This window comes from Pteropus medius, unplaced genomic scaffold (genome assembly GCF_902729225.1).
Source record: "Pteropus medius unplaced genomic scaffold, Ma_sr-lr_union100, whole genome shotgun sequence".
Classification (NCBI taxonomy): Eukaryota; Metazoa; Chordata; class Mammalia; order Chiroptera; family Pteropodidae; genus Pteropus; species Pteropus medius.
In genome coordinates, this window is record NW_024354499.1 from 6144674 (window position 1) to 6157509 (window position 12836).

A 12836-nucleotide genomic window follows, 5' to 3' on the forward strand; every position below is an offset into this window, starting at 1 on the left:
CCCCCAAGACTGAAGACTGGGATGGAAAGCAAAACTTTGCCTTGAAGGTTCAGAAGGTATAGCCTAAACCAGAGTGAGGGTAGGGGGAGGTGAGGGAGGGGTGTTCATTTTAAAGGGCCTGCTTTCGTAGTCAGGCTGGCAGGTAAGCAAGGCGACTAGGGAGAAGCCTTCCCAAATGCCCACCGAAACCCATCACTCACCCTGATCCAGTGCCTGACTCAGCTGTTGTGCTGCTACCCTGGGGTCCCTCCAAGGTCCTAGACTTAGGTCCAGACTCTGAGCACAGGCCGCCCACAGCAGGGTCCAGTATTGGTTCCACAGGGCTCCAGCCTCCCCAAGCTCCAGTCTACTGCTGGCTGAATCCGCCACGCTCCCCATCAGGCCCAGGAGCCCTGGCAGCAGCTCCCGCTCCTCACAACACTTCCTGCGGAGCTGATCCCCCAAGCCTGATCCCCTGAGTGCCTCATCTAGGCGACCTGCCACCTGGCAACCCCGCTCCCCAGTCAGGAGGCAGAGCACACGGGCTGGGGGAAAAGGGCGCGCTGCCCCTGGGACATTGCTCAAGGCTTTTTCCTGCAGCTGATGATAGGCCGGAAGCGCCAGCAGCAGGTCGGCGAGTTGGGATGATAGGTTGGGGCTGGCGGGCGCCCGGCCCAGAGCACGGAGCTGCATCTCGATGACAGCATGCAGGCGCTGGGCTGCTAGTCCAATGGAGCGAGTAAGGAGTAGTGGCTCGGGAGTCTCCCGATGGCCGATTTTCAGGACCGCCCCTCCAGAAGGCTGCAGCAGCAGGTCGCGGCACAGCGGAGGCAAGGGGACCGGGCAGGGGGGCTGCGCGCCGGGACTCAGTATACTCAGGAGGCGCACGGCCGCCTGTAGGTGGCGGGCGCAGTCCCGGGCTTGGAGGAGCTGCTCCCGCTCACGGTGCAGCCGCAGCAATACGGCCCGGAGACGCTGCAGTGCAGCGGGGATCGGGCCGCCGGCGGCGACCTCCTGCCTCCAGTCCGCAGCTCTAGCCTCGTGGTGCTCTCCCGCGTCCGCCGGCGCCTCCCACCGCGACTGCCTTCCCGGAGCTCCTCCAGGCCGTGGGTCCGAGCAAGGGATGCTCCCGGCAACCGACAGCGCAGGCCAGCCACGAAAGTCCCAGCCGACAGCGCCCGCCCGCCTTCTCTCCCACTGCTCCTCACCAGCGCCTCCGGCTTGCGCCCACGACGGCGACACGGGAGCGAGCGGAGGCAGAAGGCCACCCGATCGAGATGCCTTGGCCATAGGGCGACGTGTCCTGAACGAACCTAACGATTCCTACTTACCCGCACCGCCCAACGCCTGCCGTAGCCCGGACTCCGCCCTACCCCTAAAAGCCGTCATCTTTGGCCCGGGAGGCGCAGGGACCCTCCTGGACGCTCTCGCGCTCCGTAGGCGGAGGCTTCTGCCCCTAACAAAGATGGCTGCCTACTCTGCCCTACCCCTCCCCTCGGCAGACATCAAATACTAGATTATCTTTCACTTTCGGGTCACTGCGGACGGGAGATGGCGCCGATTCCCAAGGTAGTGAGGCGGATCAATCTAGGTGAGCAGGTGTGACAGGGCAGGAGTGGGTCCAGGAGGGTTGGTGCGACCCCACTTGGGTCTATCTGTTTGCAGTAGGATTTTGAGCTTCATGCGGTGGACAGAGGGCTCCCGTCAATCCATCCTTAGTCCTCCTGACTCGCTGTGGCTTTCCTTTCCTGTAGACTGTCCTCTGAGGCCTGGCTGCCCGCCGGGAGTGGCTGCTGTCCCCAAACTCTGCAAAGAATTCGGTCCTGAGGACTACGGCGAAGAGGTAAAAAGGGATTCCTAGCTCCCCCCTCACCCTGTTTAAGTCGGTCACGCCTCTTTTCAACCGTTGTACTGAGCCCAGCCTCGGCCCGGCTCCGCGCTGGGCTCTAGCGGCTCTGGAGAGGCGTTGCCTCGGGCCCTGCCCTCGAGGAGCTCACGGCAAGTGGGAGGCGGGGGGCGCGGAGACCTGGGATGACGCTGCCGGGATAAAAGCCTGAAGTGGGCAAGGTTGGGCAGACTAGGGTCTCTAGATCTCTAGAGACTAGATCAGAGACTCTAGTGGGTAGGAGTTCCTTGGGGGAAAGTTACTATTAACGGAGGGAGCGCTGTGAGCAAAGACACTAAGGCAAGGAAAAGTTAAAAGAACTTCATTGACATCAGACCTGAGTGGAGAGTTTGGTTGGATGATGTGGGAAAGAAGGCAGCAAGTGGCTTGAGAGGCCTCGCCCAACACCGGGGTTTGGATGTCCCCAGGTAGGTGATAGGGTTATTGAGGGAGGAACAGGATCATATTTGGGAGCACTGAGAAACTATACTTCCAACTGCTTCTAGGTTATCTCTAAAACCTTAAACTCACAAGTCCAGAAGTTAATTCATATTTACAAATTGGTTGCTTTTCTTCTAATCTTAGTTTTGGTAAATAACACAAACTTCTGTTCAGTTGCTTAATCCAGAAATCTGAGAGTTGTTCTATCAATCCCTTTCCTTTACCTCACACATTTACCTCTCAGAAGTAGTTACTAAAATCTACATCTGAAATGTCTCTTGAATCAAACCCATCATTTCCATTCCTGCTCTGGTTGCCACTGCCTTAGTTCAAGAACTCGTTCTCTCTGGCCTGAACAGTTGTAAGGGCCATCTAACTAAACATCCCACCCCGAGACTTCCCCAGTACTATTTTATTTGAGTGTTTCACTCCCCACATCAGGTCCACTCCCATCACTAACAGGATAAATTTCAAATTCACTGGGTCACATAGTTCTTCAAGTACAGCTCCTGGCTGCATCTCTATTAGAATAGCCTACTCACCAACCTCTCTGCCTTTGTTTATTCAGCACACAGTCATTGAGCACAAACCAACCGGCACTGTTTTAGGCTGGGAAGGCAGTAAATTAAACAGACAAAATCCCTTTATTAAATGGTTTAGAAGTAGCTAGTGGGGGCAGCCAGTCAAATAAAAAATATAGTATGTCGAATATGAGAAGTGCACAGGAAAAGCAAGAAAGAGGATAGGGAGCACTGCATGGAGTTGAGAGAGTTCTTGTTTTAAAAGGAGTGGTCAGAGAAGGCCTCCCGAAGAAGATTTAAGTAGAGAATCCGAAAGGGACAAAGGATTGAGCCATTTACTGCAGAAAGAGCATTCCAGGAGGAGGAAATAAGTACAGCAGCCCTGAGATGTTAGATGTGTTGTAGGAACTTCAAAGGAGACCACAGTAGCTAGAGGAGGGCGACAAGAGGGTAGGAAATGATTCGTGAAGGTTTTGGGGGGCCAGGTCATGTATGTAGTGAATTAAGAGAGCAGCATAGACTATATTTGGGATGGAGTCTTTTTTTTTTTTTAAGATGCCTGACTGGACTGAGTAGGAAGAGAGAGATTGGAGATATAGTGAAAGACATTATATATTTGAGTGGCACATTCTGAGGAGGCTGCCTAAAACGCGTCCAGAGCATGCATTATTTATGCTTGAGTTCCAGTTAGGAAGTTGAATTTGAGACTAAAACTTGATGAAAATGCCTAACAATGTAAATGAAGATGCTGTTGAGTCAGGACTATCTCCTAAGGGGAGCTCTGGATCTAAAATTGTTTAGAAGGTTGACTATACCTACCTCACTGATCTAAAGTCCTGCCTATGCATTATTTTAGAACTTTGGAGTTTCATGTGGCTTCTAAGTTTCTCAGTCAGTGGGCCACCACCTAGTTGAGGTCTGCTCTGTTTAGGCCTGATTAGGCCACATAGGGAAGTGATGATTCCTGTCCCCTTTAGTTTATACCAACTGAGGAAGCAATTCTCATCAGAACCACAGAATGTATGGGCCAGGCCTTGAAGAGTTTTGTCTCATTTTGTGATGAGAAAGCTGAGATCCAGAGAGGTTAAATGACTTGTCCAAAATCAAACAGCAAGGCAGTGGCTTAAGTAGAACTAGGATGCAAGCAGCTCTACTCCAGCGCAGTGCTCTTTCCAGTTCAATGCTGCCTCACCAAATAAGAGACCGATAAAAAGCAATGAATGGTAAGGCTCTAAATTATATAAAACGAACTATGTGAACACAGCTTTGTTGAGAGAGTGTAGAGATAATTGGAGATGAAAGAGGAGATAGAATTGGAATTGGAATTGGACCTTGAAGGTGAGACAAGACGTGGCGAGAAAGAAGCTCAGAGCCAGGAGAGCTTCTAGGACTGCTGGGGGAAGACCCCAAGGTCTGGAAGAAGCCTGATGGCAGAGGGAGAATGGCAGGGGAGGATTGCAAGGAAAGATTGGAAAGGTCAGCTGGGGAACTTTTTAAAAGGCTCCAAATCCCAGGCTGGGGAGCTAGATTTGATTCTACCTGTGGCCCTGGCAGTGGGGGATTACTGGAAGTTTTTGAGTAAGGGAGTAATTGTTGAGAGCTCGGTCTAGGGGAGAAACAGATGAAGCGCAGGGGAGAAGCCAGCCATGAACTGCTATACTCGTATAAATGTGAGGTAGCTGCTATATGGGGGCTTTCATATTCAAGGATATGACAGGGGACATAGCTGGAAGATCAGGTAAGGGGGCTCAATTTTAGGGGCTTCAGTGTGACTGACCTAGCGGCAAGTCAAGGGGAGGAGATCCTGGGCAGTAGAGAAGACTGGGCTGAACATCACACTCAACCTTTGAGAAGACTGGGCAGTAGTGAAGGGAGATGATACATACCATGAAAACTGGGAACAGTGTGTTTGAGGTGCTGACTGGCGAGGTTGGCCAGTAAGGTTTTCCAGGCTAGGTGGCTGGTTTGTGGTTGTCATAGTGGAGGGCTCAACCCAGCCAAGCCCCTTGCTCTCTCCCCGAGCTCCCCCCAACACCAGCCTCCCCTCCCCTCCCCCTCCCAGGACATAGTGGATTTTCTTCGACGGCTTGTGGAGAGTGATCCCCAGGGCCTGCACCGGATCCATGTGGATGGGAGCAGCGGGCGGCTGCAGCTGTGGCACCATGGTGGGGAGTGCAGGGGCCGGGCCCAGGGATCGAGGCTGGTACCCTGGGGAGGGCTAGCCCTCAGATGCTTCTCTCTCTCATGTTCTTCTTTCTTTTCCTTCTGTTTCTCCCTCCTGACAGATTACCTCCTGGACCATTTCTGTGATGAGGGGAAAGCTGCTAGACAGAGTGACAGGGACAAGGGGGCCAAGGGACTGGGTACCTACTGCAGTCTCCAAAAGTCCTTCCTGTACCCTCCCCAAGGGTCTAAGTCCTGCCCTCAAAGACCCCCTTCCTCGGCATCCTTTCCCAGTGGCTCAGACAGCCTGCTTCAGGTGGCCATGCCCCAGAAGCTCCTACTGACTGAAGAGGTGAGACTGTTTGCAAGAGGCTTCACCTCCCCTAGGATTCTTCCAACCCTCAGATTCCCATATCTATATTCTCCCCTAATCTGGATCTTTTAAGGTGCTTTCATACTGCTTGTCTCCCTTTTGCTTTCTCTTTCTCTTTTCCTGTCACCTGCCTTTCCTCCTCCAGGAAGCCAACCGCCTGGCTGAGGAACTGGTGGCTGAGGAGGAGCGCATGAAACAGAAAGCAGAGAAGAAGCGACTCAAGAAGAAGGTAGCTGGAGGGCAGAAGGAGCGGGAGCTCAGAGGAATTTAGGGGAGGGAAAGAGAGAACTCAAGGTGGCCTGCAGTGGATCCTCTTGTTGGGGGAACCCAAGATACTCAAGGACTGGAGGGTCTCCCAGAGGCCATGTGGTGCAGCAGTTCCAGGATCACACAATACTGCTGGGTTGGAATCCGCCTCCTTCTTACTCTGAGACATCTGCCTGGTGACTCTCTTGTTTGCTTTTTCACCTGTAAAATGAGAGTAACACCACCTACCTCATAGAGTTTTAAGAATTAAATGAGATAGTGTATGCAAAACTCTTAGCTCAGTACATGATGTAGAGTATATATTATACACATGAAGAATTGGTCTCAAGATACAAATTGTGTGTGTGTGCATGTGTATTTAAGTATAGTGCCCAGAACACATCCTCCTCATTATTATTGCAGCGCCAAAAGGACCGAAAGCGGCAGGAGCGCTTGGAGCAGGATGGTGGGGAGCCCAAGGTGAGTACTAAGAGCACCAAATGCCAGGAAGGGGGAGGCTGAGAAGACAGGCTGCTCAAGGCCATCTCAACTCTGTACCTGTCCACTTTCCCTCCAGGCCGAGGCCACCCCAGATGGGGATGGGAGTCCCCCATCCAGCCCTGGGAACCCAGCTCAGGGACAGTGTGGTGAGGAAGAGGTGAGAGGCCCCTTCCTTCCCTTCTTGGTCTCTGCCCACACCCTCCTTCCCCTTCTCCTGGACATACTTCATCCCCACCCCCTCCCTACCTTTTCTTTCTGCTCACAGGACCTACTGGATCTATCCAGTACTTTCGTGTCTCTGGCTTTGCGCAAGGTTGGGGATTGGCCCCACGGTGCCCTCAGAGAGAAGGAACTGAGCCAGGAGCCCCAAGGCAAGAGCCTGGGCCCCCAGGAGAAGATGGGCCAGGAGGAAGGGAGCTCTCCAAGAGAAGAGAGCCCCAGGCAGAGTCCTAAGGCAGAGGTAAGGTGGGGAGAAGAACCTCAGCTGGAATCAGCGAAAGGGGTGCCAGAGGTCTCTGGGAAGTCATAGGACCTAAGAGTTGAGGGCAGTGACCAGTAGGAGTTCTCTGGCCCCAGGATTGAGAGACCTGAGGTGAAGATGCATCACTGTCACCCCGACCCTTGGCTGGTTTCCTCTGCAGGAAGGTAGAGTTGATACCATCTTTCAGAGCTGTCATGAGGACTACATGAGTTGGGTGATACTAACTGTAATGTTAATTATCTGAGCAAAGAAAAAGGGTTTGAGGAGGCTGAGGCCTTGGGTCCTGTTTGACTTTTCTCCCTGTCCCTAGGCACCTCCGGAACTGCTGACAGCTGCCTTACAGCAGAGCCAGGAGCTAGCAAGTGAGATTCTTTCTCTCTCTGTCCTTGCCCCACCCTCCCTGGTAGCCCCATATGAACCTTCCCACCCTCTGTCCTCTTCAGAGCTGGGTACCGATTTTGCCCAAAATGGTTTCTACCACGAGGCTGTAGTCCTCTTCACCCAAGCTTTGAAGCTCAACCCCCGGGACCACCGGTAGGTGGGGCTTGGCCACTGTGCTGGGAGGTCAGGGCAAGGCAAGGTGTTGAGGACCCGGACTTTTGGTCACTCTGTTTTCATCAGGTTATTTGGAAATCGCTCTTTTTGCCATGAGCGGATGGGTCAGCCGGTGTGGGCCCTGGCCGATGCTCAGGTGGCCCTTACCCTGCAGCCTGGCTGGCCCCGGGGACTCTTCCGCCTGGGCAAGGCCCTGATGGGACTGCAGGTAATGGGTCTGATATTGGAAGCATAGGAGGAATTTGGGTGGGATGGGGTGAGGATTAGGTCCACACTGACATTTTCTAGGTGAACTCTTAATAGCACATCACAATGTTAGTAGTACTAGGAGCTGGGGCCAGTTCGATACCTAAACTTTCCTCTTTCTAATCCCTCTGGGACCATAGCGCTTCGAGGAGGCAGCAGCTGTGTTCCAGGAGACTCTGAGAGGCGGATCCCAGCCTGACGCAGCCCGGGAGCTCCACTCTTGTCTTGTGCAACTCACTCTGGTAAGGGAACCAGGCCCACTCATGCCGAGGGGGCAGCAGGGAGAATTGGTTAGCATTGCAACACCAAGCGATGCTACCTCTGCCTCAGTGAGTAGGAGGGGCAGGAATGGATGGAATGAGGGGCAGGGGCTGTGCTGCTGGAGAGGAATATCTGATGCCCCTCCCTTTCCCTTCTCAGCAGGATCAGCAAGGAAGAATCCGTGCACCACCTCTGCCAGCTGGGTTCCCCCAGCCATTTCCTCACACTGAGCCTGGGGCCTCAGGCCTCCCCTCCTTTAGTCGCTTACAAAACACTGCTCGAGGGGCCCCTGGCCTTCTGTCTCCACCCTTGCATTATCCACCATGTCACCTGAGCCCCTCCAACGGGCCCCTCCCTCAGACCCAGAGTAGAAGACCCCGTCCTCTCCATCTCCAGAACCCTTCAAAAGACTGGGGCATCCTGAGACTTGGGCCACAGCATCTACCTCAGGCCAGATGAGGGAGGACCTATTCCTCATAGGACAAGGCCATGTGTACATCTCACAATGACGAGGAACACTGTGTGATGGCCGTTCCCTGCATATTTTGAGACCTTGTACCCTAAACACATCGTTAAGAGACACCCCTGGCAGTCATTCCTCTTGCCACAGAGACCTTCTGATTTGAGAAAAAAGTGCCCCACATCCACTGAAACAGCCTTTCTTTGGTTTTCGAGCAGATGGCTTCTTCTGGGGAGAGTAAGGAAAAATAAAATCCACCAAGGCTCAAGAAGGGAACTGTACAAAAGTTCAGGTTTTCAGACTACAGCAGATCCGGCAGGGGATGTTGAAGTTTGCTCCGCCCTTGGCCCTGGGGGACTCATTCACCAGCCAGAGCTGTGCTCAAGAAGGGAGGAATGGTGATGAATAAGGCCAGGTCCCACCCTTCACCTTGATGGATGCTCATCTCTTCCTGATCCTGATTCCTTGCCCTGTTTTCTCTAGTCCCAGAGTCCCAGCCCCTCATGTCCTGTTTCCTGTCCACATTTCTGCACATTCTGACCTCTCCTTTGCCCAATGGTCTGATGCTCACCTCCTTCCGACTCCTTTGCCAAAGGTTTGCATTTGGGAATTCCCTTACCAGCTCCTGCCTGGAGCTGGCAGAGCCCATCTCTACACTTCCCCGCGGCTGGCTCTGTGGTGCCCAGGCTGCGCTACCTTAGCCATGCTTTTTCTCTACTCCAGTACTGGGCAGTGTAACTAGCCTTTCCCAGTGTGCATTTACTCAGTTTTCCCACCAAGGGTCACTGCTCCAGAGAAGACTATAATTCTCTACTTTCTGTGTAAGAATCACGAGGTCCTTTTGGTTTCTCCTCTGAGATCCTGGCAGCTGCCCTGGCCAGTCCTCCCTAGCCCTGCTTGGGATTCTCAGCTTATTTAAATGTAGATCTGTAGGGGAATTTTTGGCCTCCCAGAATCCCTTTCCAAGAAGAACCATTCATCAAGATGATTCTTGCTGCCCTATGGGTCTTGCTCAACACCATTCACACCTGGAGATAGGAGGTATTGAGTCACCTCCTTTACACAGGGCTTTCCCAAATTCTTTTTATTGTTTATGGTCGGAACCCCCTTAAATACTGTATAGCAGGATGAAATCTGCCATTATTAGTTGTGTCACCTTGGGCAGGTCTCTCAACATCTATGCTTCAGTTCCCTCATCTGTAAAATGGGGGCAGTCCCTACCTCACAGGGCTGTTGTGAGGACTGAAAGAAAGTGTGAGAAAACATCTACCAAGTGCTTGGTACATAGTGGCTGTTAAATAAATCAATTTTTATCTGCAACTGTCCTACATATTTATGATTTTCATGGTGGGAAGAGAGGACAAATGAATTGCTGCTTATCTCATAAAATAGAGTTCCTGGGTCTGTGGTTCTCAAAGTGTGGTCCCTGAATCAGCATTATCAGCGTCACCTGGGAACTTGTTACAAATGCAAATTCTTGGCGCCCACCCTAGATCTAAATCAGAATCCACAAGAGGGAGACCCAGCAATTTGTGTTTCAGTAGTCCTCCAGGTGCTCCTTATGTACCCTGACTTTTGAGAAGCTCTGCTCCTGGACCTAGCAGAAGAGACGCTCATCCAGAGGCCATTTTGATAGGGTAGGTTTGAGTTTTGTTTATTCAAACCTTGATTCCAAGAGGTGGCAGCACTGGTCTATAATTTAATAAGCCTAAAATTGGTGGGGGTTATGGCTCAGAGCCAATTAACTTGACTGGCCCCCACCTTCCTGAATAGAATTATTTGCCTTGGAAGTTCTTCGCTCATGCCTGACTGGAGAGAAGTGGTATTTAAGGGATGATATTACAGTGACTCCATCAGAGGCCTGCCCATCTGGCCTCCTTGTTCTAGGAGACTTCTCTGGGCTCTTGGCCCCTCAAAAATGGCTGCCCACCACTACTGCATAGTATCTGCCCACCAGTACTGCATAGTCAGGCTGAGTTGGCTCCTTGCTTTTCCGGCCTCTCAAAGAAATGTCCCCTCCCCAGTACCTCTTAGTCTATCCTACATTTCTCTAAGAGCCACAGAATTCGTGACCTTGCATCTACACTCACACTGCTAACTGGTAGGGTTCTGACCCAGCAGCCTGAGTTCTGAGTCTCCAAGGCTGGAAAGCAGGGTGACAAACTATCTTGGTTTTCCTGAGACTGAAGGATTTTCTGGGCTGTGGGAGTTTCAGTGCTAAAACTGGAGAAGTCCTGGGCATACAAGAATGAGTTGGTCACTCTAATGTAAAGGTTCCAGAGTGGTAACCTTTAGAAGGGGATGGGGGAATACGCAAGGGGTCCTGAACATGAAGCAGGGGACGCATGTATGTGTTGTGTGTGTGTATTGAAGAGGCAACACAGATTCAGATACTTTTGTGCATAGTGGTGACAAATTCTTAGCTTTATACTAGTTGTCATTGTCTGTTTCTGTCCATGATGCCCAGGTTTGCAATGATGTCACTGCAATTTTTGGTCATTTGGGGAATCACATTGATTCCTCTTTCCTGGTAGCCGCCCTCTCTTCCCCCAAGTCTGGCCCTCAATTCTCTCTGCCCTTACCTTTTCGGTGACCAGAAATATACTACTTCCTCAGTCTCTGGTCCACCCCTACACATGCAGCCAGGTTAGCCTGCCCTAAACATTGCTGTCATACCTCGTCTCTACCTCAAGGACCATGCCATCTGCGGTATATTGCCTAAATTCTTACCTTTGGCACTTCTCCCTTGCCTCTTTCTGTAAACACTTTTCTTGCAATTGGGTCACAGCTATAGGGACAGAACCTGTAGTGGCCAAAACCATGAGCTCCTGAGTCAAACAAGCTGGTGAGTCCTGGCCCTACCACTTAGAAGCTTCATGACATGACCAAGTTTCTTTGGGCCTTCTGTGATTCAATCTCTCATCCTTAAAATGAGATTAAAGCCCCCATTATCTCATGGGGGCTTAATCCATGGAAGATTGTGAAGATTGATCCATGCAAGTTCTCATTAGAACTGCTCAATAAGCGGTAGCTTATTGTTTGAAAATACCAGGTTCCCTTCTGCTTTCCAGCCTTGTTCACCCTTCCTTAAATATCCTCTTCTGGGACCTCCATTTGCAACTGAGGCCCTAGCTGAGCCCTCTCGAATCCTGGGTGGACTTTTCCCAGAGCGTCCTTGAGAGAGCGATTGTAGCACCTGGGCAGACTCATGGGAAGGTCTGAGGAGGGTGAAGGTACTGACAAACGAGAGAGGGGAAACAGCAAAGACCTAAGTATAGTCTCCTGCAGATCCTCTGGGAAGGCCAGGCATGCAGGAGGGCCTGTAGCCACCGAGTGCCCCTCTTCCCTCTCCGTCACACTACAGGATGATTAATCACCGGTGGAAAAAAATTAAGAAATGTCCGCCAGCGGAGGTAGGCTGGAGGTTTCCTCCAGACAAGGCAGCCAATCCAAGCTCCGCCCTCCACGGGCAAGGCCCGGCCATCCCACCCTTCTGCCACTGTCCCACCGGAAACATTTTCTGCCCAGCTTGGGGCGGAGGGCCCGGAAGTAGGGCTGTACTCCCTCTCTCGGCACACATCACTTTGTGGCCCAGCGTAGGGTTCTTCCAGCGGGGGAAGGGAGAGGGGTCAACACCCCATTAACAAACGACCTCAAGGTGGGGAAAGAGGAGTCAGGTAAGACGTCGTCACATTGGGGGCCAGACTAGAGGCAAGGTCTCCGAAGCGGTGGCAGATCAAAGACTCGGTGGAGTCCTGCGACCCACGCGGCTAGTAAGGGCGGGGAGTCGCCCGCAGTTACCAGAGTTCCATTCCCTTGCCCTCAGCTGGGAGTCTCCGGGGCTCTGAAGGTTAGCTGGATGAATGGGTACAAATCCTGACCTAGGCGATCTTCCTCTGCAAAATGGCCATAATTAAATCATCTACCTTATAGGGATGCCATGAGGGTTAAAGGAAACTGCATTTAAAGCGCTCCGCACGCACAGTGCCAAGCGCGGAATCTTCGCAATAATCAGCAGACACTGCTCTTTATTGCTCCAGGCGCGGGATTGAGGCGTGGTATCGACTTTATTCTTAAGAACTGGGAAAGATGGGCGTCTCGACTTGAAGAGGCTGGGGTCGACACCCTCCCTCCACCCCGCAATCCGGACAGGGAGCGGAGGGCGGAGGCGAGGAGTCCAGGGCGCCAGAACCCGGAAGGCGGCTTGGCCTTCAATCGTCCACCTGTATCTCCTCGTCTGACAGGTGGGGCCTGGAGTCAGGCCGTGCGGGGCCGAGGCCAGTTGCACAGTCGGGCAGCGCAAGGCGGCCCTGGACTTCGGGGAACAGCGTGCGCAGCGAGGCCACATCGGCGCGCATCTCCTCCACGTCCCGCTTGAGCTTTGCGCGCCGGTTCTGGAACCATGTGACAACTTGCGCATTGGCCAGGCCAAGCCTCGCTGCCAGCCCGTCACGCTCAGAGGGAGCCAGGTACTTCTGGAAGACAAAGCGCCGCTCCAGCTCTAGCACCTGCTGCGCGGTGAACGCGGTGCGTGACTTTCGCCGTCTGCGGCCGGCTGGGCCGGGACCCAGAGCGCCCGGGGCCGCGCGGTCTGTGGAGATAGGGCAGGAATCAGTCTCCAGCCTTCGTGAACCGGGCTTCCACCTGGGAGGAAAAACTAGGGATGGGGTCAGGCCCAGGGTGGGGGTGAGGGGACGGGAGTCAGACTGTAGTCCATTACCGAA

At 52.9% G+C, this 12836-nt stretch overlaps 3 protein-coding genes across 8 annotated transcripts in view; 1 reads left to right on the forward strand and 2 right to left on the reverse strand.

Moving 5' to 3' along the window:
* Window positions 1-1296, reverse strand: part of CCDC142 (coiled-coil domain containing 142) — a 6917-nt gene extending 5621 nt beyond the window's left edge. For all 3 annotated transcript variants that reach the window (XR_005650596.1, XM_039852662.1, XM_039852661.1), the window contains exon 1: window positions 201-1296. Coding sequence is in view for 2 of the 3 variants with exons in the window: in XM_039852662.1 (XP_039708596.1) it covers window positions 201-1269 (1069 nt within the window). In the remaining variant the exon portion in view is untranslated. The remainder of the gene's footprint in view (window positions 1-200) is intronic.
* A 138-nt stretch (window positions 1297-1434) lies between these two features.
* On the forward strand, window positions 1435-9432 carry TTC31 (tetratricopeptide repeat domain 31). Of its 4 annotated transcripts, none has more exons than XM_039852671.1 (13): window positions 1435-1570; window positions 1734-1822; window positions 4889-4991; window positions 5112-5341; window positions 5508-5591; window positions 6032-6088; window positions 6186-6266; window positions 6375-6569; window positions 6901-6952; window positions 7034-7124; window positions 7212-7353; window positions 7532-7633; window positions 7812-9432. In XM_039852671.1, exons 1-13 carry the CDS (start codon window positions 1531-1533, stop codon window positions 8109-8111), a joined length of 1566 nt encoding a protein of 521 aa, XP_039708605.1. In that variant the 5' UTR covers window positions 1435-1530; the 3' UTR covers window positions 8112-9432. The 4 variants fall into 4 exon arrangements, with proteins under 4 accessions (XP_039708605.1, XP_039708606.1, XP_039708607.1 ...); XM_039852672.1 differs by having other exon boundaries at window positions 7815-9432; XM_039852673.1 differs by having other exon boundaries at window positions 8331-9432.
* Window positions 9433-12184: 2752 nt separating this feature from the next.
* The window catches only part of LBX2 (ladybird homeobox 2), a 4846-nt gene continuing 4194 nt past the window's right edge, over window positions 12185-12836 (reverse strand). The window contains exon 2 of the mRNA XM_039852719.1: window positions 12185-12703. Coding sequence (XP_039708653.1) covers window positions 12324-12703 — 380 coding nt within the window. The 3' untranslated portion in view covers window positions 12185-12323. The remainder of the gene's footprint in view (window positions 12704-12836) is intronic.